Source organism: Pestalotiopsis fici (genome assembly GCF_000516985.1).
Source record: "Pestalotiopsis fici W106-1 unplaced genomic scaffold PFICI_Scf_2, whole genome shotgun sequence".
In the NCBI taxonomy this organism is placed as follows: Eukaryota; Fungi; Ascomycota; class Sordariomycetes; order Amphisphaeriales; family Sporocadaceae; genus Pestalotiopsis; species Pestalotiopsis fici.
The window spans coordinates 4,316,195-4,339,519 of record NW_006917092.1 but is presented as its reverse complement, the minus strand read 5'-3'; the positions used below and the strand labels follow the sequence as shown (position 1 = coordinate 4,339,519).

The window sequence follows — 23,325 nt, the reverse complement described above, 5'->3', positions numbered from 1 at the left end:
GCTACTTTTATTATAGGGATTTTAATAAAAAATTAATATAAATTTTATTATAGGATTCCTAAAAATAAAAATAAATAAAAAGCAAGATAATGCGATTTTCGTTATAATCGATAGGTATACGAAAATAAATAGGTTTCTATTAACTAATATTTTAATTACCGTAATCTAATTTACGGAATTTATTTATAAAAAAATTAAGCTACGTTTTAGGGCACCTAAAGGTATTATATCCGATAAAAAAAGCCTATTTATAAATAATTTTTAATTAATATTATATTTTTATTCTAAAATTAAAAAGAAATTATTAATAATATATTATCCCTAAGTAAATAAATAAATAAAAAAAGCAAACTAAATATTCGAAACATACTTCTAATATTTCGCTAATAATAATTAGACGTATTAGCCTTAATTATTAGCAAAAGCAAAATATATTATAAATAATATTAAAAATTTAACGACGGAAACGACACCTTTTTTTATATTATATAGGTACCACCTATAATTGCGGATAAACGTCGGGGTCGATATCCCCGAAAAAGAGGTGCCGGCTATAGCGGATAAAATGCATAAGCTATATAAAGCTAAAAAAAAAATAAGGGTTTAATAGCGAAAAGCTATTAAAGCATAAAAAAAATATTATAATAAGCGCTATACCCTTATCTAATTCTGGATAAATAATATAATAGTATTATTTATTAAAAATATTAAAACGAAAAAAAGCAATAAATTAATACCTAAATTTATAGGCCTTTTTCGGGTATTAAAACTAATTAAATCGTCGGCGTATCGGTTAGCATTACCTAATAAATACCGGTTGCTTTACGATATATTCCCTATTATTTTATTAAAGCCCTAAAAACTAAGGAAAAAGGAAGATTTAGCCTATTCCCTTTAAATATTAAACCTAAAAAACCTAAAAAATAAATAAAAAATAAAAAAAATACTAAATTAAAAAATAAGGCAAAGCGAAACCTAATATTTCGTAAAATAAACGAAATAATTTTTAAAATATAACTAATAAATATTAATAAATAATATAAAAAACGCCTAAAAGAAAATCGAATAATTCGGGAAAACAGCCCGCCGAAAATCCTAAAAAAAAAGCGATAAAAAGCCGTAATCTAAAAATAAAAAAAACGAAATACTAATATTATAAAAGCGAAAACGGGGGCGACCCCGAAAATTATAATAAAAATAATATTACGAAAAAATATTTACGAAAATTTATAATACGGCAAAAAACGGATATTTTTATAGCTAAAAGGCCTAGCAAATAAAAAATAAAATAATAGCAAAACCTACGCGCACCACTAGCGTAATAACGGCTTTTTATTAGCTTATTATAATAAAAATATAAATTATAAATTTAATTATATAAAACAAAATAATAATACCGTAAAACGCAGGCGAAAAAGCGGCTAATTAATTAAAATATTAATAAGCTAAAATTTTTTATAAACTTTTTTTTATTTATCGGAAAAAAAACCCGCGGTATATAAGCAATTTTTACGGAAAGCCGTTTTAGCTATTAGCTAATTATTATAACCGATATCGCCAAAAATTAGGTATATAAGCGAAGCGGTTTTTTAAATTCGCAAAAGCTCGGAAGCCTATAAATAAAGCGTTAGTAACGCGTTAGCGTAATATAAAATAAATAGGGAATTTATAGTAATAAAGCCCGGGTAACGAAGGCTATTAATATAAATATTAGCTAAACGGCCGTTTATAAACGAACGGTAGGCGTTACGGGTATTTTTAGTTTTTTTTTAGCGGTAATAAAATTATGCTTAGCACGGTAAGCCTTTTTATTAGCTTTAAAAGCTACGGCAAAGCGTAAAAAAATAATAGCGACGCGTAAGCGAATATTTTTAAGGAAAATATAAATGCGACGGCCTTTATCGTCGACGATAGCGTCGCCGTCTTAATCCTAATCGAATTATTAATAATTTTTAATTTATTATAAAACGCTAATTATATCGCTTATATTACCGGTTATATTAATAGCGGCTTAAAAAATAATCGTTAGCAATAAATAATATAATTAATAGCGCGGTATATACGAAAAAATAAATTTATTTATTTATAAAAGCAGTTGCGCTTAGCGTATTATTTATAGCGCTAAATTATAACGAATTTAAAAAAATACAAAAAATTAACGGCCGTTAAAAAGGCCGACGAAAAATTTTTAATTATTATACGTTAGCATTTTATATAGCCTAAAGGATAAAAGCGCGGGGCGCGGAAAAATTTTATTTAAGCGCGAGCTTTACGCTTAGCGCGGTAAAAACGGTTATTTCTCGGTATTATAGCGTCGGAAAAAAAAGCGTTAAATTAAGGAAAAAAAAAAGCGGCGAAATATAGGCGTAAAAAAAAATAGGCGCAAACGCAAAAATAATACGAAAATATAAAAGCGGCGGTCTTTTTTTAGCTAAAAAAAAATATAATAATAGCCGAAAAAAAAGTTAAAAATAAAAAAAGGCGCTAAAAGCTTAATTATTATTTTAATACTAAAAATAATATTAAATAATTAAATAAATCCTTATCGCTATAATATCGCTAATCCCGTAATTACGGTATAAATAAATTAATAACCGGGTCGGCCACTATTAAAAAAAGGGATAATTATAATAACCTCCTATATAAATATTACGCAACGGTGCCGCACCGCTATTATAGCGCTAACACCATAATTAGATATAATTAGCGCAGCATAATCGCATTAGATTTTTACCTCTGCAAAAATCAGTTTATATAGCAATATATAGTGTATTAACTATTACCTAACGTCCCATTAGTAAACCGTTACAAAATATTAAAATGCGTTTAGCTATAATTATTTTAACGGCTTTATTAATTATTTCCTAAATATAATTATTAGCGATTATAGTTAATTCTTTCGAATAATTATTATTATATAAATATTCGTTAATTTTATCCTAAATTAAAATATCGATCGTATTTCGTACGTTTTTTTTATTAATAATTATTATTTTAATTTAATTAATAATTATATTTTTAGCGATTTTATTATTTTATAATTTATTAATTTTAATATTTATAATTTTTTAATATTTAATTAAAAAAATAAAGCCGCTAGCTAATTTAAATATAAAATAATTTAAAACGTTTTAATATAAATTTTTTTTTTTTATATTATAAGCCTTTTTACCGGTAAAAGGGTTAATATAATATAAGCGCTTAGGGTTAAAAAGCCTATTTAATACCGAAAAATCGATATATAAGGCTATATTAATTAATAAGCTGCTTAGCCGGGAAAATTTTTCGTTATTAAGTAAATTATTTAATTTTAATTAATTAATAATATAAATTATAATTATTAAATCGTTAGCAAATTAACCGTTTTAATTATAAAAATCCGCGGCCGGAATATTAGCTATTAAATTTATTTCGTTTATATTATTTGCGTTATTATCCGACGCGTCGGCGTTATTATCTAAGCTAATAAAGCTATTAGGTTTAATATACGTATTTAAATTAAACGGGAAATAATAGCGGTTATAATTATATTTTTTTTAATATTTATTTTAGGCTTAGCGTTAAAAACGTAAGCTTTTTAATAGCTTATTTAAAACCTAAAGATAATAGCTTTATTAAGGTTAACCGTAATTTAAATTAATTTATTATATTATAATTAATAAATTATTTTTTAAAATATAAAGTTAAATCCCTTTTTTACGTTATTATAAATATATATAGCTTTAAATTATTTAGGTAATAAAATAAAAATATTTATTAACGCTATTTTAATAAAGTTTTAATTAAATTCGTTTTTTTAGCGGTAATTTTAATAAATTATTTAAAAATATTTTGGTATAACCCCGAGCTATTATACGGTTCGTTAATATAATAATACAAAGCAACACAATTAAATAAATAACGATATATTAGCGATATATTAATTATATAAATAAGGTGCGGCAGTATACGGGGGGTTAATATTAAAATTAAAAGCTAACTAACTAAGCTACGTACGTACGGACCGGTTATATAGTAGTAACAGCCGGCAACGTGGTCCGGGAGGGTATTATCGTTATAATTATCCCCTTTTTTTAAGCGGTGCTTCGACCCCGAAGCCGGTATTTCCTTGGAATTAAGGCCTTAACCCGGATTACGGCTTTTGCTAGTGCGATAATAATTACGGTATTAGCCGCGCATTAGATTTACCCGATTTTAATAAGTTATTAAAGGCATTTAGCTGCTACGCTAGATTTTATATTATAACGATTAATTATATAATCGATTATGTATAATTAACTCCCCGACGGCGATTTTATTGCGATTTAGTTAGGATACGCTATATTAGGATTAGATAAGTGACTAGAAATATTAACTATTATAAGTGATATCCCGTATTAGGAACCACCTTTAACTAACGGATTTAATAGATTGACGGATAACGGGATTAACGAATAAATTGGGAATAAATTAACGACGGAACTAAGGAATAAACGACAAATTATTATAAATATATCGGCGGACCACTGCCGATACGATAATTTATAATTAGACGACGGGGAATAAAACTATATAATTATATAAAACCACGTATAACGACGATATAAGACCACGGTAAATAGGCTAATTATTAGTATATATTTATCGGCATTAGCCGTATAAAGGGAAAAACCTAATAAAACGAAAACTTTTATAATGCTATTACGACGATTTAACGTTATTTAGGCGATACGACGACGAATTGCTTTCGTTACTATTAAGGCATTTTAATCTTTAGTATATAATACTATTATATTTACGGTAAGGCATAATCTTCCTTTTTTTATTACGGCGCGTGCCGTCGGATAAAAAGGCTAATAGCTTAGGATTTTTAATAATAATCGTTATAGCTAAAAATAGCTAAACCCGAGCTAAATCTAATATTATAATAATAAATATAAAAGACGTCGGGGCTAGCGATAAAATTAATTATGCTAATTTTATAATAATATAATCCGTACGTTTTTATAACGCGGTATAATCGATCCGGTGGCGATCGCGTCGGGATTTTATAATAAGCGTTAAATTAAGCAATTCTTATAATTTAATAGCCATCCTAATTATATTTTTACGTATAATAAATAACGTCGTAAGCTGCGTTTTTAACTTATTTTTTAGCCGTTCCTTTAATTTTATATAAAAATACCGCGTATTAATTATACCGGTGCGCCGATTATTATTTTAATTTTTTAAAAATTAAAAATAATTATTAAATTTTTTAAAATGCTATTTTAAATTTTATTATATAATTTCGAGCAGCTTTATAATCGCAGCTTTATAATATCCGGTATCGCAAATTAAATTAATAATTTATTTAAAAAACGTAGCCTAATCGCTAGCGGTACGCTCGGCTAGCGCTAAATCGTCGTTTTCGAAGCGCTAAATTTTACGATTTTATAAAAGTCTATTAAAAATTTATTTTTAAAATAGCTAAATTAATACGGCGGCGTAGCTATTTATATTTTTTCGGGGTATTATTAAAAGCACGGCGGAAATCGGTAAATTATTTATTTCGTTATTTAAAAGAAAATTTTAATATAAATATTTTAATTAATTTTTTTAGGTTAACGTTATAATTGCGTTTTAATTTAAAGTTATCGTCGCGACGGCGGCGATAAAATAACGAAAAGGCCGCGTTTTCATCGTCCTATTGCTAAAGCTAATAAAGCTTTTTTTTTAATATAGCCAGTTATTCGGCCTTTTCGATTTGCTTTTAGAATTCCTTTAGCTATTGCTTTATAACGACGAAAAGGTCGTTAAGCTATTACCTTCCGGCAAGCTATTATTTGATTATAGCCGTATTAATATCGGTACCGGCTAGGTTAAATATAGCTATAATAGCATTACGGTTAATACGCGAATTTTGCGAACGCGCCATTTTTATGCGTTAAAAGACGACGGGGACGGGGACGGGGACGACGATATAAACGGAAGGAAACGATACCGCAGGCCACTTATAAAAGAGCTTTTAAAATTATAATAATATAAAGCAATATAATTAAATAAATAACGATATATTAGCGATATATTAATTATATAAGTGAGGTGCGGCAATATACGGGGGGTTAATATTAAAGTTAAAAGCTAATTAACTAAGCTATATACAGGGTTGCAAAAAAGTGACTGCGCAGTGCACTGCATTGCAGTTAACTTAACTGCACGATTTTCGAACTGCAACTTAACTGACTGCAGTTAGTTAAAATCCGGACTGCAACTGCAATAACTTAAGTTAACTGCAAAATAACTGCTAACTTAACGTTGCAGTTAAATTAATTAACTGCTAACTGCAATAATTAAATTATTATTATTTAATTAAATAAATAATTAATATTATTTATTTTATAAACGTTTTATAAAGCCGTTTTTAAAAGATTGAAAGCAATAAAAAGCTTTTTAAAATATTAAAAATTCGATTTTATTTTAATTATCTTAATATTATACTGCAGTCACTACAAGTAATTGCGCAGTTAACTTAAGTTAATAAAATTCAAACTTAAATTAACAAGTAACTGCATGCAGTTAGCAAAAGTCCGGATTGCAACTGCAAAAAGTTAAGTTAACTTAAACTTCACTAACTAACTGCAGACTGCATTTTCAACCCTGGATACGCTATTTAAGCTTTTAACAGAAAATAATAATAAAAACCGTAAAACCCGCGGAAATATTATAAAATTAAAATTAAACGATATAATTAACGAATTCGAATATTACGCCGTTTCTTAATTAATTATTAACTTTATTTTTAAAGCCCGTATTATCGAAAAATATTAATAAAATAAAAAATAAGCTAAATTTATTAATAAAATACGCTAAATATAAAGCCGGTTTAATAAGATAAACGCTTATAAATAAAAGGCTATAAATAAAAAATAGCCTTTTAAGCTTAAAATATCGAGCAAAATTAATTATTGCTATAAGCTCGATAACGGCCTAATATTTTACGTATTACCTTATAAAAAAAAAGCTATATATCCTTTTTAATTACGTAAATAAATTATTAAAAATAATATACGATAATATTTATTATTTTAAACCTAAAAAATAGCTTAGGAATTATAAAGCTTTACGATTTACGGATTATACCGGAAAATTTAAAAATATATTAATTATTATCCGTTTTATTTATGCAACCAGACGGATCGCGGATAGAAATTCGGCTATTTTTAACCAATTAATATACCTAGCTAGCCCTTTTATATTATTGCCTAAAATTTTATCGTTATTTTACTAAAAATGCTATTTTTCGGCTTTATATAATATATTTTAAAATATAAATATTTTAATACCTATTTTATAATTATTTATAAATTCGCTAAAAAAAGGCTTTTTATCCCGGGTTATATTAAAATGATAATAAAAAAATAAAGCGAATAAATTATTAAAATATTAATAATATACGATTAAAAATGCCTTTCCCGCATTATTTCGGATTATAATTTAAAATTTATAAACGCTTTTTAGCAAATATTTTAGGCCCGGTACGGTATTAAAATTATATTAATAATTAATTAGCATTTTTAAACCGAGGGGTAATCGGAACGGATTAATTAAAATATTAAAATCGTTATCCGGTATTATATTAAAGCGTTTTTTTATATTTTATAAAACCGTATAATTACCTTTATTTAGTATTATTTTAATAATATTAAATCGGAAGCATTAAATAAATCCCTTAATAAAATCGTTTTCGGGTTTAAACCGGCTACGATATTATTAGCGCTAAAAATCCTATAATATAATATAAACTTCGACGCCGCAAAAAAAACCTTTGAAATGGAAGCTAAGGCTATAATCGATTTCGCGGCCGATATCGCTAAAATCCATTATAATAAAATAAAAAATTTAGTAATATTCGATATTAGCGCTAAAATATACCTTAAATTATACCTTAAATTATACCGAAAATATAAGCTTTCCGGTAATTTATTACGAAAATAATTTAATTAACGCGTTAGCTTATTTATTATTATATATAAAATAAGCGATTTTATATATAAGTTTAATTTTTTAAAATTTTAATAAATATATAAGGTAATATCCGTTAAATAGCTGCTTATAGCGTTATCAGGGTTGAAAATGCAGTCTGCAATTAGTTAGTGAAGTTTAAGTTAACTTAAGTTAGTGCAGTTGCAGTCCGGACTTTTGCTAACTGCATGCAGTTACTTGTTAGTTTAAGTTTAAATTTTAATAACTCAAGTTAACTGCGCAGTTACCTGCAGTTACTGCAGTATAATATTAAAATAATTAATAATTAATCGAATTTTTAATATTTTTAAAAGCTTTTTATTGCTTTAAATCTTTTAAAAACGGCTTTATAAAACGGTTATAAAATAAATAATATTAATAATTTATTTAATTAAATAATAATAATTTAATTATTGCAGTTAGCAATTAATTAACTTAACTGCAAAGTGCAATTAGCAGTTATTTTGCACTTAACTTAACTTTTTGCAGTTGCAGTCCGGATTTTTACTAACTGCAGTCAGTTAAGTTGCAGTCCGAAAACCATGCAGTTAACTTAACTGCACTGTAGTGCACTGCGCAGTCACTTTTTTGCAACCCTGAGCGTTATTAAGCCTCGATCCGGTCGGACGGCGGCGAAAGCCGCTATTAAAACGAATTATCGTATAAAATAATAACGATAAATAAAAAAATTATAAAATTAAGCGATTAATTAACCGCCGTATTAACCGCTAATATAAACGACCAAACTTAAAATATTTAATTCGATAAAAGGAATATTTTCCGATATATAATTAACAGGGTTGGCATTGAGTGTGAGCTTGAGTTAACTCAATTAAATTAACTCAAACTCAATTGAGTTAAGTTATTAACTAAACTCAATTAAGTTATTAAAAATGCTAACTCAAACTTAATAATTTAGTTAATAGGTAAACTCAAACTAAATCAATTAAGTTGAGTTAATAACTCAATTAACTCACTAACTCAAAAAATTATTAATTTTAATTAATAATTAATTAATTAAAATAATATAATACCGTAATTAAAAAAAGAAAAAATCAATAAATAAAACGCTTTACTTTTTTTTATTATACCGTTTTTATTGAATTTTTTAAAAAATAATTAAAATTTTATTATTCTTTATCCAATTATTTTATTAAACTTTAAAATTAATATTAAAATTAATTAAAAATCGTAAAATAAAAGTAATATATGCATTTTAATTCTAGTTTTTTATAAAATTTAATAACATTTTAATATTAATTTATTTATTTATTTTATAATTAAAATTAATTAATCTTAAGTTATTAAGTTAATAACTCAACTTAATTAAGTTAACTCAAACTCAATTAATTTAGTTAGGACCTTAAGTAAAACTCATTAAGTTATTAAAATTAGTGAGTTTAACTCATTGATTTAGTTAGCACCCGGAATAAAACTCAACTCAATTGAGTTAACTCAAACTCAAACTCAAAACTCAAACTAATTTTACCTACCCTGATAATTAATAATATCCCCGCGATTATTTTATAAAAAACGCGGTAAAACTCGTCGATATATACGATAAATAATATAAAATAATAGCCGAAAAGCTAAAAACGAAATATAATAAACCGGTTTAATAATTTATCGAAATTAATTAAAAATAGCGTATTATAAATAAAATACTAAATATAAACGTTAAAATATAGCTATTAAAGCGTAAAATTATTATAGTTATATAATTTTTAAGCGCTAAATATTATTATTTAGGTATAATTATAAATTTAGCGCGCGCCGTAATAAAAGCAAATAAATAATCGATATATAAGCTAAAGCGATAATTATAAATTAATACCCTAAAATACCTAATTATTAAATATATTAAGCAATTTTTTATTCCGATAATACCCTTTTTTAAAACTAAATTATTAATATTTATATTTATTTTATCGCGGATAAAATAAAATTTTTTTATTAATTTCGCCGTAATAATAATTTAACGATATAATAAATATTAATATTTTATAATCCTTTTTAACGATAAAGGTATTAATTCGCTTTTACCCGCGTTTATAACTTTCGATTACGGCGGTATTATAAATATTGCCGCTAAAAAATGCGATAGCTTAAAGCGCGTTAATTATACGCCGCGGCTATTTTAAAGCATTTTAAAAAGCTAAAAAACGTTATTAAACCCTGAAATAAAAATAATAATCCCCGTATTTATAAAAAATCTAGCTTTTTCGAAAATAATAACGCCGATACCGTCGCAAATAAAAAAAGCCGTATATATTAGGCCCGAATATTAATAAAGGCTTTATTTAAACGATAGGTTTATAATAAAAATATCGGTAATATATTTAAATATTTAATAAATATCGTATTTAACGAACCGTATAATAATTCGGGGTTATACCGAAATATTTTTAAATAGCTTATTAAAATTACCGTTAAAAAAACAAATTTAATTAAAATTTTACTAAAATAATATTAATAAATATTTTTATTTTATTATTTAAATAGCTTAAAATTATATATATTTATAATAGCGTAAAAAAAAAATTCAGTTTTATGCTTTAAAAAATAACTTATTAGCTATAATATAATTATTAGGCACCATTGGGTTATAAAGAGAGTATAGTAGAAGCATGCATTTCCTATTTACGGATTGGCCGTAGGCCAATCTATTATATAGCAACGCTAAGCGTTACGCGCTTAGTCATCTGCTTAGTTATTGTGTTGGGCTACGCCCAATAATAATAAATTAATTTAAATTACGGTTAATTTTAATAAAGCTATTATTTTTAAATTTTAAATAAGCTATTAAAAAGCTTATATTTTTAACGCTAAGCCTAAAATAAATACCGAAAAAAATATATAATTATAACCGTTATTATTTTCCGCTTAATTTAAATACGTATATTAAACCTAATAGCTTTATTAGCTTAAATAATAATATTAATGCGTCGGATAATAACGTAAATAATATAAATAAAATAAATTTAATAGCTAATATTCCGGCCGCGGACTTTTATAATTAAAACGGTTAATTTGTTAACGATTTAGCAATTATAATTTATATTATTAATTAATTAAAACCGGATAATCTGCCCGATAACGAAAAATTTTCCCGGCTAAATAAATTATTAACCGATATAATTTTATATATCGATTTTTCGGTATTAAATAGGCCTTTTAGCCCTAAACGCTTATATTATATTAACCTTTTTACCGGCAAAAAGGTTTATAATATAAAAAAAATAATAAAAATTTATATTAAAAGCGTTTTAAATTATTTTATACCCGAATTAGCCGGCGGTTTTATTTTTTTAATTAAATATTAAAAAATTATAAACGCTAAAATTAATAAATTATAAAATAATAAAATCGCTAAAAATATAATTACTAATTAAATTAAAATAATAATTATTAATAATAAAAACGTGCGAAATACGATTAATATTTTAATTCGGGATAAAATTAACGAATATTTACGTAATAACGATTATTTAAAAAAATTAGCCGTAGCCGCTAATAATTATATTTAAAAAATAATTAATAAAGCCGTCGAAATAATTATAGCTAAACGTATTTTAATATTTAAACGGGTTAATATATTATAATTTATTAAAAATAACGATTTTTTTTAAAAAACCGCGCTTTTTACCCTTAGCCCTAATTATACCGGCTATTAAATAATAGCTTATAAATTTTAAAGCTAAATTCGCTAAATATATAATTATTAATCGCTAAAAATATACCGATTATCGAAATATTTAGCAATATATTATTTAATTTGGATAAATTAATTTTAATAACTTTATTAAAGCCTAAATTTAAACCTAAATTCGAAATATTTAAATTTAAAAACCGTAAAGGTTTAATAAAGCAAAAATTTACGGATATTTTTATTTAACGATTATTTAAACGCTTTTATAAAATATACTAATTTTAAAAAATATAATATACCGACGGAAACGGAAATAGCATTATAAAATAACGGATTAATAATAATAAAATATTAGGGATTAAATAATAAAAATTATATTAATATATTAATATATTAGAATAAATTAAAAAAATAAATTAAAAAAAGGGAAAATATTAAACGTAGCTTAATATAATAATTAAATAAATAACTAAGCGCGTAACGCTTAGCGTTGCTATATAATAAATTGGCTTACGGCTAATCCGTAAATAAGAAATGCATACTTTTACCACACTTTTTTTATAACCTAATAATGCCTAATATAATTATAATGACTAAATCATTATTATTTAATTAAATAAATTATTAATATTATTTATTTTATAAACGTTTTATAAAGCCGTTTTTAAAAAATTTAAAGTAATAAAAAGCTTTTAAAAATGTTAAAAAATCGATTTATTATTAATTATTTTAATATTATATTATAATAACTACAAGCAATTGCGCAATTAATTTAAGTTATTTAAATTTAAATCTAAATTAACAAATAACTATATGCAATTAATAAAAGTCCGGATTGCAATTACAAAAAGTTAAGTTAACTTAAACTTCACTAATTAATTGTAAATTGCATTTTTAACCCTGACCTTAATAAATAGTAATCAGGGTTTAAATAATTAATTTAAGTTTTTAATTCTAATTTTAGTTATTAATTAATTAGGCAGTTAAAGTTAGCATTTAGCTAACTTAAATTAGTTCCAATTAGCAGCTCAAATAATTAGGCCAGTTCTAATTAATTTAAAAACTAATTTAAGTTAATTATAATTTGTATTTTATTAATTAGCTAATTAGTCCTAGTTAACTGGCAATTAATTTAGTTTTATTAATTAAAAATCGAATAAAAACGTAGCTTAAAAGATTTTGTTTATAGTTAATAAAGCGAATATAAAAGAATAAAATTATATTATTACTTTAATTTTAATTTTATTATTTATTTTTAAATTAATAAATAAATTATTTCGTATACCCATTTAATTGGCCCAGTTATTCCAGTTTAACTTAAATTATTCTAGTTATAATTAATGTTTAATTAGTTATAATTAGTAATTTAAAAAACTTAAGTTAATTTTAATTACCGGGTAAGCTAACTAGGCTAATTCTAATTAGCACCCGAATTAACTTAAATTAACTGGAATTGGGCCTAGTTTAACTGCTAATTAACTATTTTACAACCTTGCTCCTAATTAAATCAATGAGTTTTATTCAAGCCTTTAACTAAATCATTGAGTTTTACTTAGCCGGATTTTCAAATTGAGTTATTCTTAATTTAATTGAGTTAATTATTAGTTAATTTAATTGCAACCCTGATAATAATATAATAATAATAAATATAGCCTTTTATTTATTAATTTTCTCTTTTCATTTTTACGGTATAAAACTTATTTATTTTAATATTATTTAATAAAAATTAATTATTCTTTAAGTTATTAAATTAATTAAATTATTAACTTAACTCAATTAATTTAATTTGAGTTTATTTACTAATTAAATCAATTAAGTTTAAGTTAGCTAACTTAGCATTTTTAATAATTTAATTAAGTTTAATTAATAACTTAACTCAATTAAATTTAAGTTAATTTAATTAAGTTAACTCAAGCTTATATTTAATGCTAACCTTGATAATACGCTATTTTTTATTAATTTTAACAAATTAATATATTAAGCGTAGCCTAACGTGCACGATAACTCAGCATTTAAGTTGCAAAAAAGTGACTACGCAGTGCATTGCATTGCAGTTAACTTAATTACACGATTTTTAAACTGCAATTTAACTGATTATAATTAGTTAAAATCCAGATTGCAATTATAATAACTTAAGTTAACTGCAAAATAACTGCTAACTTAATATTGCAATTAAGTTAATTAACTGTTAACTGCAATAATTAAACTATTAGTATTAAATTAAATAAATTATTAATATTATTTATCTTATAAACGTTTTATAAAACCGTTTTTAAAAGATTTAAAGCAATAATAAGCTTTTAAAAATATTAAATAATCGATTAAAAGTTAAGTTAACTTAAACTTCACCAATTAATTACAAACTGCATTTGTTAGGCACCATTGGGTCATAGAGAGAGTGTGGTAGAAGCATGCATTTCCTATCTACGGATTGGCCGTAGGCCAATCTATTATATAGCAACGCTAAGCGTTGCGCGCTTAGTCATCTGCTTAGTCATTGTGTTGGGCTACGCCCAACAGCATTTCCAACCCTGCTCAGCATATAATTAGGGTTGTGAAAATTAATTTAAGTTTCTAATTTTAATTCTAGTTATTAATTAACTAAATAGTTAAAATTAGCATTTTGCTAACTTAAGTTAATTATAATTAGCAGGTTAAATAACTATGCTAATTTTAATTAATTTAAAAACTAATTTTAATTAATTATAATTTTTATTTTATTAACTTAAGTTATTTATTAATTAACTGCCAGTTAGTTTAATTTAATTAATTAAAAATCGAATAAAAACGTATTAAAGACAGGGTTAAAATGCAGTTAATTGCTAATTAATTACAGTGCAATTAACTTAATTGCACGATTTTCGGACTGCAATTTAATTAACTGCAGTTAGTTAAAATTTAGATTGTAATTGCAAAAAGTTAAATTAACTGTAAATTAACTGCAAACTGCATTTTGCAGTTAATTTAATTAACTGCTAACTACGATAATAAAATTATAATTATTTAATTAAATAAAATAATTTTATTAATTCTTTTAAAGCCTTTAAATTAAAGGTTTATTATTATATTTATACAGGTTAAAAGGTTATTAAAATAATAAAAATTCGATTTTTAATTAATTATTTAATTTTTATATTACAATAATTATAATTAATTACGCAGTTAACTTAAGTTAGTAAAATCCGGACTTAAATTAACAAGTAACTATATGCAGTTAGCAAAAGTTTAAATTGCAACTGCATTAACTTAAGTTAACTTAAACTGCATTAACTAACTGCAGATTGCGTTTTTAACCCTAATTAAAGAAAGTTTTATTTTAATTTAAAAGAATAATTATTAAAATATAAATTACTTTAATTATTATTATTTTATTTTTATTATTTCACTTTTAATTTATAAATAAGTTATTTTATATAGCTAATTAATTAATTTAATTATTCTAATTTAACTTAAGTTATTTTAATTGAAATTAACTGCTTAATTAATTATAATTAATTAATTTTAAAACTTAAATTAATTCTAATTATAAAGTAAACTAACTGGGCTAATTTTAATTAGCAATCGAATTAACTTAAGCCCAGTTTAACTGCTAATTACCTATTTCACAACCTTAATTATTATATAAAAATATATGCTTTTACCATTTATTTATTATAATTTTAATAATATTTAATAATATTAATTTATTTTAAAATAATAAAACTTTTAAATTATACAAAATCGCCTTTTAATGCAAGCCTTTTATTTGCACGGTGATATAATTGCTTACAGCATGCACCTTGGTCCTTGGCGTAAAACTATTATGGCTTTTACACTTGGTTTTGCTACAATTGGTTCGTTTCTACCATAGGAAATGCGCTTACCAATCACGCCGGGATTCCTGGGCAGCCAAATATCACGGTCTTCTATGTGCCGTATTCCAGCTCTTGTCCCAGTTATCGCCTTTCCTACCTCGGCGTAAGCAGAGTCCTACGTCGAACCAGCCTCGCCTTCAGTTACCCCTGCCACTGCACCATTTGCACCCATTGTGAGCTTTTGGCTGACTTCACCCGTACCAGTCAGGGACTGCTTCTCACCTGCCTCGTAATTCACCTTGGTCAATTCGGACACAAAGCTCTGACCCCACCATGCGCTTGTGTATTTGAAGACATAGCGCTCAAGCTTGCGAAAGTTGGCCTCCCGCATCTCAGGAGACATGGTCACAGCATCATGAATAGCATTGGCAAGCTCCTCGGTATTCCAGGGGTTGACGATCAGGGAGCCGTTGAGCGACTGCGCGGCGCCGGTGAACTCGGACAAAATCATGACACCGTGGCGATCATGTTGTGTGGCGATATATTCGTAAGAGACCAGATTCATGCCATCACGGGTAGATGAAACTAGGCAGACATCGGAGACGGCGTAAAGGGCACAGAGCTCGTCAAAATTGACGCTCTGGTGCAGAAAGTGAATAGGCATAAACTCAATCGTGCCAAACTTTCCGTTGATCCGGCCCACGAGCTCATTGACAACGGCACGGAGGTTTTGGTACTCCTCCACGTCTTGGCGAGACGGCACCGCAACCTGAACAAGCACTATCTTGCCGATCCATTCTGGATGTTCGGTCAGGAAGACCTCGAGAGCATGCAGTTTTTGGGGCACTCCCTTGATGTAGTCGAGGCGGTCTACACCAACGATAAGCTTGACGCCGTCAAACTTTCGTGAGAGGGCAGCAATGCGCTCCTGCACCTTTGGCTTCTTGAGGCCCTCGACAAACTTGTCGGGATCGATGCCGATGGGGAAAGCGCCGACGGTGATGAATTTACCCTTGTAGGCGACACCGTTGGGGGTGGTGGAGGTCTCGAGGATGCGCGAGCAGGAGCTCAGGAAGTGACGGGCATAGTCGTATGTGTGGAAGCCGATGAGATCGCATTGCAAAAGGCCCTGAAGAAGGGCCTCACGCACAGGCAAGATGCGATAGATCTCGCTGCTGGGAAATGGGGTGTGCAGGAAGAAGCCAATCTTGATGTTCTTGCGCTTCCCATCGAGCTCCTGGCGCAAGAGCTCGGGCAATAGCATCAAGTGATAGTCATGTACCCAGATAATGTCGCCATCCTGTACATCCTTGACCACGGTCTTTGCAAACAGCCTGTTTACTTCCTTGTAGGCGTCCCATGCACTCTCGTCAAAGGTGATCTCGCCCGGGTGATAGTGGAAGAGCGGCCAGAGGATCGAGTTGGCAAAGCCATTATAGTGCCTGTCTGCAAGGTCGTCATCGACAAAGACAGGAACAGCGCCGTACTGTTCCTTGAGTTGTTGCTTGACCTTTTCGATCTCGGGCTCAGGAACCTCCAAGCCGGGCCAACCGTACCACTGAAAGGTTGTTGTCTTACTGAGGCCGCTGAGACCGGTGACTAGGCCGCCAGAGGACATGGAGAAGCTGTATTGGCCCTCATCCTGGCGTTTGATGGTGATTGGCAGGCGATTCGAGATGAGTAGCAGTCTGCCAGGAGTTCCGTCATCTTGAGCCATGGCCCTTCTTCGTGTTGTGGACGTCGGACAAGAAGTGTAGGAGCCAGAAAATCGAGAGAGCGCAACGAGCGGGACTGGTGTTGATTAGATGCTGTAGTCCACAAGTGTGTGCAGAGAGTACTGGCGGCGCAGCTGTCTCGATGGTCGATCTCGGAAGGCAAAGGGGACAAGGCAAAATACGCGGCAGGGAGAGGGAAAAGCGAGGGAGGAAGTGGATGGATGTAGAGTTTTTGAAAGAGAAGCTCGTCGAGGCGTGGGTTAGATCAAGTCGTTGTCGTGGTAGGTCTGGTGTACCTGGGTACGAGTAGGTCAGGTAGCGAGCAAGTAGGTACGTCAATTGGCGTCGATGGCGGGGCACACAGCCGTCTAGTTGGTTCTGTGGGAGGGTCCTAGAACAAGCATGTGGGCTTCGTTTGAGCTTTGATTGGAATACCGATCACTCAGTGAAACATGATCGAGGACATAAGCTTCAAAGAAAAATAATGTAATAAATATATACTACACAAGTGCATGTGTAGGGCAGTCTGTATGCGTCTATGTACGTACGCGTATGTGCACAAATGTGAGAAAGGAGAAGAATGGAAAGAAAGATTGTGTGAATGGAAAAGACGGCGGATGGGATTAAAGGTTTGGTAAAAAGGGCTGACAGTCTGAGGAGGAAACAAATCAGTACAAGACACAACTTTTCTAATTTACCCATTCATTGCCTTGCCAGTCTCATCCTCCTAGCATCCATCCCCGGCGGCCAGGAATCTTTCTCTTTCTCTCCCTCTGCATTTGCATGGATTCATCCCGTCACTTCCAGCTCTTGCTGTTGCTATTTGGGTCAAATCCCTGCCAGAACAGCACGTAGATGATGGTGGTACATGTAGTGATACCCCCCGGTCAGCCCACTGGCTATGTAACACTTACGTTAGACCCAAATGTTCTGTACCAGCAGCCAGAGGTCGGAACTGATGATATAGCTCTCTGGCACTTTACCAGGAATCGTTTACAAGTCAATATTATAATCATATATTTGTTGGAAGACTTGATCACTTACACACTGACTTTTATCCTTTTGAAATGTGCTCCTATAGCAAAAACACTATTGGGAAATAAACGTAGTGTTTATGTAGTGGGGGGGATGACTTTTCTTTTTCTTTTTTCTTTTTTTCCTCTTTTGGCTGGGCCTGTTTAGTACAAAGCTGGGAGGACCAAGCTCAAGGAGCTCTTCTCCGGTTGCTGACGTATTGACGTAATTTGTGTCAAGGATGGCAAGGATTTTTTTTTTTCTTTGGTGCTTTTTAAGAGGAATCTGCCACACTCCCCGGATGGACATGGTGCTAATTAGCCTCACCCAAACCCGCACTGCCCCCGCCTACGCTAAGGTGATGGCATGCATCAATGCAACTTCAGTGAGAGAGCCCAAAAAGCCGTCCTGCCGTCAAGACTAAGTATCGCAGGTACAGGGCTCTTGGAAAGTCCAATCATCTGAAGCTCGTGGGATTCCAATATGATCCCAAACCCCCAATGTGATTTGGTGAAATCACAGATTACACAAGTACAAGCCAAGTCATCAAGTTTCTATTTTTGCCCAACTGTGACAACAACACAACCGAGTGATTGATTCTTGTTCTTTCTGTTCCCTTTTGTCCTCCCCTGGGTTTCTGCTGCTTCATAGTCGCAGACATGGGGTTTTACTGGCCCTAGCTAGCTAGTCGTGTGGAATCTATTCACATCTTTCTTATCCCTTCTCTTGCTTGTATCTTATAGCTTCCTTCCCCAAGAGTTTCAATCTTTCACCGCCCCTGCATTTACGCTGCCAAGGATGCTTCCTGGCATTGGCTGGATCATGTCGATTCTCTAAAGGTCCAGCATTCTAACCTACACGTCATGGGAACGACAGGATTACCTGGCAGGTAAGAAGAGCATGTGCACAAAAACGTGAAGAGATATAGCCTTGTCGCATTTTCTTGCATATTCGATTCTTCGGGGAAATTTCTCCGGCCTCTTTGGACATTGATTGCAATGTGGCTGTCTCATGTATTACTTGAGGGGCCAACACAGCAGCTAATGGTTATCTTCCAAAAATGTTTGGCTTTCTGGAACAATACACACACAGTCTCTCTCTCTGCCTTTCCACATAGCACACACGATGCATACACGAGTTGACAGCAAGCTACTTCAACACCATTCACATATGTGATGCAAAAACCATGCACAATACGCCCTCCTTCCAATGCTAAACTATCTAGCCAGGCAAGCCAGGCACATGGGGCAGTATCATCGTCAGTCTTATTAGTCCTACAATATGGCCCAAGAGTGGGACCAAAACACAACTCACAAAGAGGCCCATCAAACAAGAGGGTTTTCTGGTGGGATTGTATCGCTTTCTAACTCTTTGTTTTTTTTTCTTTTTCGGTATATGAAAGGAACAATAGAGATGACCTCACTTTTGTTATAGCACCCGTCGCTGCCAGCCAGCCTGCCTACCCATCTACCTGCCCTGCCATTGTGTGTAAACCCAACATTGAAGGTATCCACAGAAGATAGGCTGCATATTTAGCGCGCCACGATTTATATGAGAGGGAGGCCTGGGAAGAACTGAAGTGGCGTCAAGGACCAGATAAATGAGCCTTAGCCACATTTACCCTACCCCGCCAATCCATTTCATCCCACTCTCTTTTTGCCCATCAGACCATAGCAAACAACCAGCAGCAGCAGCAGAAGCAGCGGCAGCGGCAGCAACATCAAGCAGCGGGTGGTATGCTAGCCTAAATCAAATCAAGTCAAGTCAAACCAATCTACCTACCCTCATTAGGCATCTTGATTGCCTTGGAAAGCTTTGTGCCTTGTCTGCCTGCTTGCGTTTCTCGGCTTATGACGCAGCTCCTAGTGTGAGCCCGCCGTCATTTGAACACCTAGGAAACGCAGCAAGATTTTATTCTCGACAATTTTTCAAGGATATAAAAATTAAAACACTGCAACAGAGAACCTGGATCCGGACCATACCTCGGTTCGAATACAGTGTAGTCGCCATTTCACCCGAAAACCCAAGGACGCGCATAGTAGGACAAACCCTCTGTGCTTACCTGGCATTCGCCCTTGCGATATATTCACCCTGCCCGATTGCGACATTGAATCGCGGCGATAAGACTACCTACCTTAACCACCCGTCTGAGGAGCCGGCAACTGGGACTTCTTCAGGGACGTCGCTGCCGTCTGTCCAGAGCTCGCTCTTCTCGTCCCTTTCCCACATTTGTACCTGACAACGGCTGACCACTCCCGTTGCGCCCGCCAAGATGTTTGTCCTCAAGAATGTTGGCAAGCTGATCTTCGGCAATAGTAGCCAGGAGTCCATGATCGAGTTGCCCCAGGGACAACTATATCTCGTCAGGCCGCTCTCCCCAAAGGGCTACTCGGAGCTCATCTTCAAAGACGCCACCGCCCGCATTCGCCGCACCGGTCAGGATTTCCAATACCAGCTAGTTGTCCAGAGAGTCTACGAGGAGGGTGAGGCCGAGCTTCTGGCCGATGAAGAAGGAGAGGACGCCGAGATCGACGCCCTTGCCAACGAACGAGACGAAAAGACTTTCCTCCTCGACGAGGCCCTGCATTTTCGCCTCGAGACTCGCCCCGGCTCCGGCACCATTCTCGCATGGAAGGATCTGAGCGGCGACGTAGGCGACCTGTACGAGTTTGTCTGCGACTCCGGCGTGCAGTCCATGCAGATCGAGGCCTTTGAGCGCATAGCAAAGCAGTGTCAGTACGAACGCAAGTATCGGAAACCCCACACCACTGCTTCCGAGAGCGATCTGCAGCAGTTTGAATTCGAGGACGAGCAGCCCATCCCCCAGGCTAGCCCCATCCAAAGCCCAACCATCGGCCGAACCTTTGAATCGGCAGACGACATGTTCTTCGCCAAGACCGCCGCCAACACTGGCGTCAAACGCGAGGCGGCACCTCCCCAGCAATCCTTGACTGCCGCTACGGACCCTGAACAAGATACCCCCGAACCGCCTAGAGAGGAGAGAGAGGTGCGCGCGCCCGCAAGGGAGATGGCCCCTCCCCCTGTCCCGACCCAACCAGAGCCCCTCGAGATCTTATCCATGGAGCTCGGGGAGCTACACTTCTTCGATTTTCCTTCGGGGTCTTTCATTCTCAAGGATACCTCGGTCACGGCACAGGTGTCCGATGTTGGAAACTGGCAATATTGGTTGCAGGTCGCAAGTAAGGATCAAGAATGGCTGGGCATCCCAGTCATTGCCGACATCAATCCGGTTTTCAACTTTGAGTTCCTTTCCTTTATTTTCAACCAGTTCACCGAGGATGGCTCTGCCTACTCTTGGCTCCTCCGTTTTAAAGACCAGCAGACATTGGAGCGGTTCCAGGAGGGGCTCATGCGAGCACTGTGGGAGCAACTGAACGAAATCAAGTGGACAAAGGTCAAAGATCAGGAACGGCAGTATGTGCTCGATGCCTTTGAAGATCTCAAGATGGAGGATGTGCCTGAAGAGGGGCCCGAGGAGGAGGAGGAGCAAGAGCCCGACGTGGACGAGGAGGAGGAGGAGGAGGATGAAGACCCCGGAATCCGGAGCGAACACTACGATTCTGATGAGGAGCACGATGACCTGGAAACACAACCACAGGATAAGGCTACAAACAAGTCCATATCTGTAGGATACAAGCACGACCGATCGTTTGTCGTTCGTGGATCCAAGATCGGCGTTTTCAAGCATGCGCCAAACAATCATCTCGAGTTTTCTACGAACATTTCCGAGGTCAAGACGCCCAAGGGTGCACTGTTCACGCCCAAGAAAGCCATGTTACACAACGAGGACCGGAATATGATTCTGCAGAATGAGGCGGATCCCACCAAGCTCTACCGCATGGATCTCGAGTATGGCAAGGTTGTTGATGAGTGGAATGTTCATGATGATGTGCCCGTCGTGACGTTTGCCCCCGAAAACAAATTCGCCCAAATGACACACGAACCAACATTTCTGGGTATCAGCCACAACTCACTATTCCGAGTGGACCCTCGTCTCGCCGGCAACAAGCTCGTCGACTCGCAGCTCAAGCAATATGCCTCCAAGAATGACTTTAGCGCCATATCTACCACGGAGAAGGGCTATGTTGCCGTTGCCTCCAACAAGGGTGACATTCGTCTCTTTGACCGTCTCGGAATCAACGCAAAGACGCATATCCCAGCTCTTGGCGAGCCCATCCTCGGACTTGACGTGTCCGCTGACGGCCGCTGGGTCCTCGGTACTTGTCGTACCTACCTGTTGCTGATTGATGCCAAACAGAAGAGCGGCAAGAACGAGGGCAGACTTGGCTTTGAGAAATCATTTGCTGCAGACTCGAAGCCTCAGCCGCGCCGTCTCGCATTGACACCAGAGCACGTGGCCCAGTTTGCCTACGAGACAGGCAAGCCCGTCACGTTTACACCCGCACGCTTCAACGTTGGCCAGTCTCTCGAGGAGACTTCGATTATCACGGCCACGGGCCCCTACATCATTGACTGGAACCTTAAGAAGGTCCTGCGTGGAGCCAAGGCACCTTACACAATCAAGCGATACACGGACGAAGTCAAGGCTGACGATTTCAAGTTTGGCACGGACCAGAACGTGATTGTTGCTCTGCCAAATGAAGTCAACATGGTGGCCAAGAAACAGTTGAAGCGACCCACGCGGGATAGTATTGCTGGTTTTGGCGCACAGTTGAGCACACCCCGTCGCAGTTCGGGTCGCATTGGAACAAGAGAAAGCGGACGTTACAAGCTCGGCAAGGAGGACGTTGTTGCCTCGCCGTTTTAGCCGTTGAACATTCAGAAAGTTGGCGTTTGCAAATGATGAGCCATTAATGGGGCAGCGGGTGATGAACAACTCGAGAAGATATTCTGCTTGATCCACTTGTCGCTGTAGGTCTCGTGGTCAGGCTTTACATTTCATCTATTTGCCTTGCGTTTTTCTTTTCTCCCATTTGGTAGTGTGAACAGAACAAGGCAATGAGCAACCGATTATTCGAATGGTGTGGCCGTCAATGCCATTGCTGTCACGACCAAGATACATGCCTATCACGACAGTAGACAGACTTCTCCAAGTATTAAGCTTCCCATAGTCTAGCGAACAAGTCCATTCCCCCTAATCAACTCTTGGTATCACGTTGCGTGATTTCTCTCTCTCTCTCTCTCTCTC

General features: G+C 33.1%; 2 protein-coding genes across 2 annotated transcripts; one reads left to right on the top strand and one right to left on the bottom strand.

Moving 5' to 3' along the window:
* Window positions 1-15,601: 15,601 nt before the first annotated feature.
* On the bottom strand, window positions 15,602-17,143 carry PFICI_03488 (Alpha,alpha-trehalose-phosphate synthase 1; the record flags this gene model as incomplete). Its single annotated transcript, XM_007832069.1, has 1 exon — window positions 15,602-17,143. The coding sequence occupies one exon, from the start codon at window positions 17,141-17,143 to the stop codon at window positions 15,602-15,604; it is 1,542 nt and encodes a 513-aa protein (XP_007830260.1).
* Window positions 17,144-20,427: 3,284 nt separating this feature from the next.
* On the top strand, window positions 20,428-22,944 carry PFICI_03487 (uncharacterized protein; the record flags this gene model as incomplete). The annotated part of the gene is made up of 1 exon (XM_007832068.1): window positions 20,428-22,944. The coding sequence occupies one exon, from the start codon at window positions 20,428-20,430 to the stop codon at window positions 22,942-22,944; it is 2,517 nt and encodes an 838-aa protein (XP_007830259.1).
* Between the last annotated feature and the right edge of the window lie 381 nt (window positions 22,945-23,325).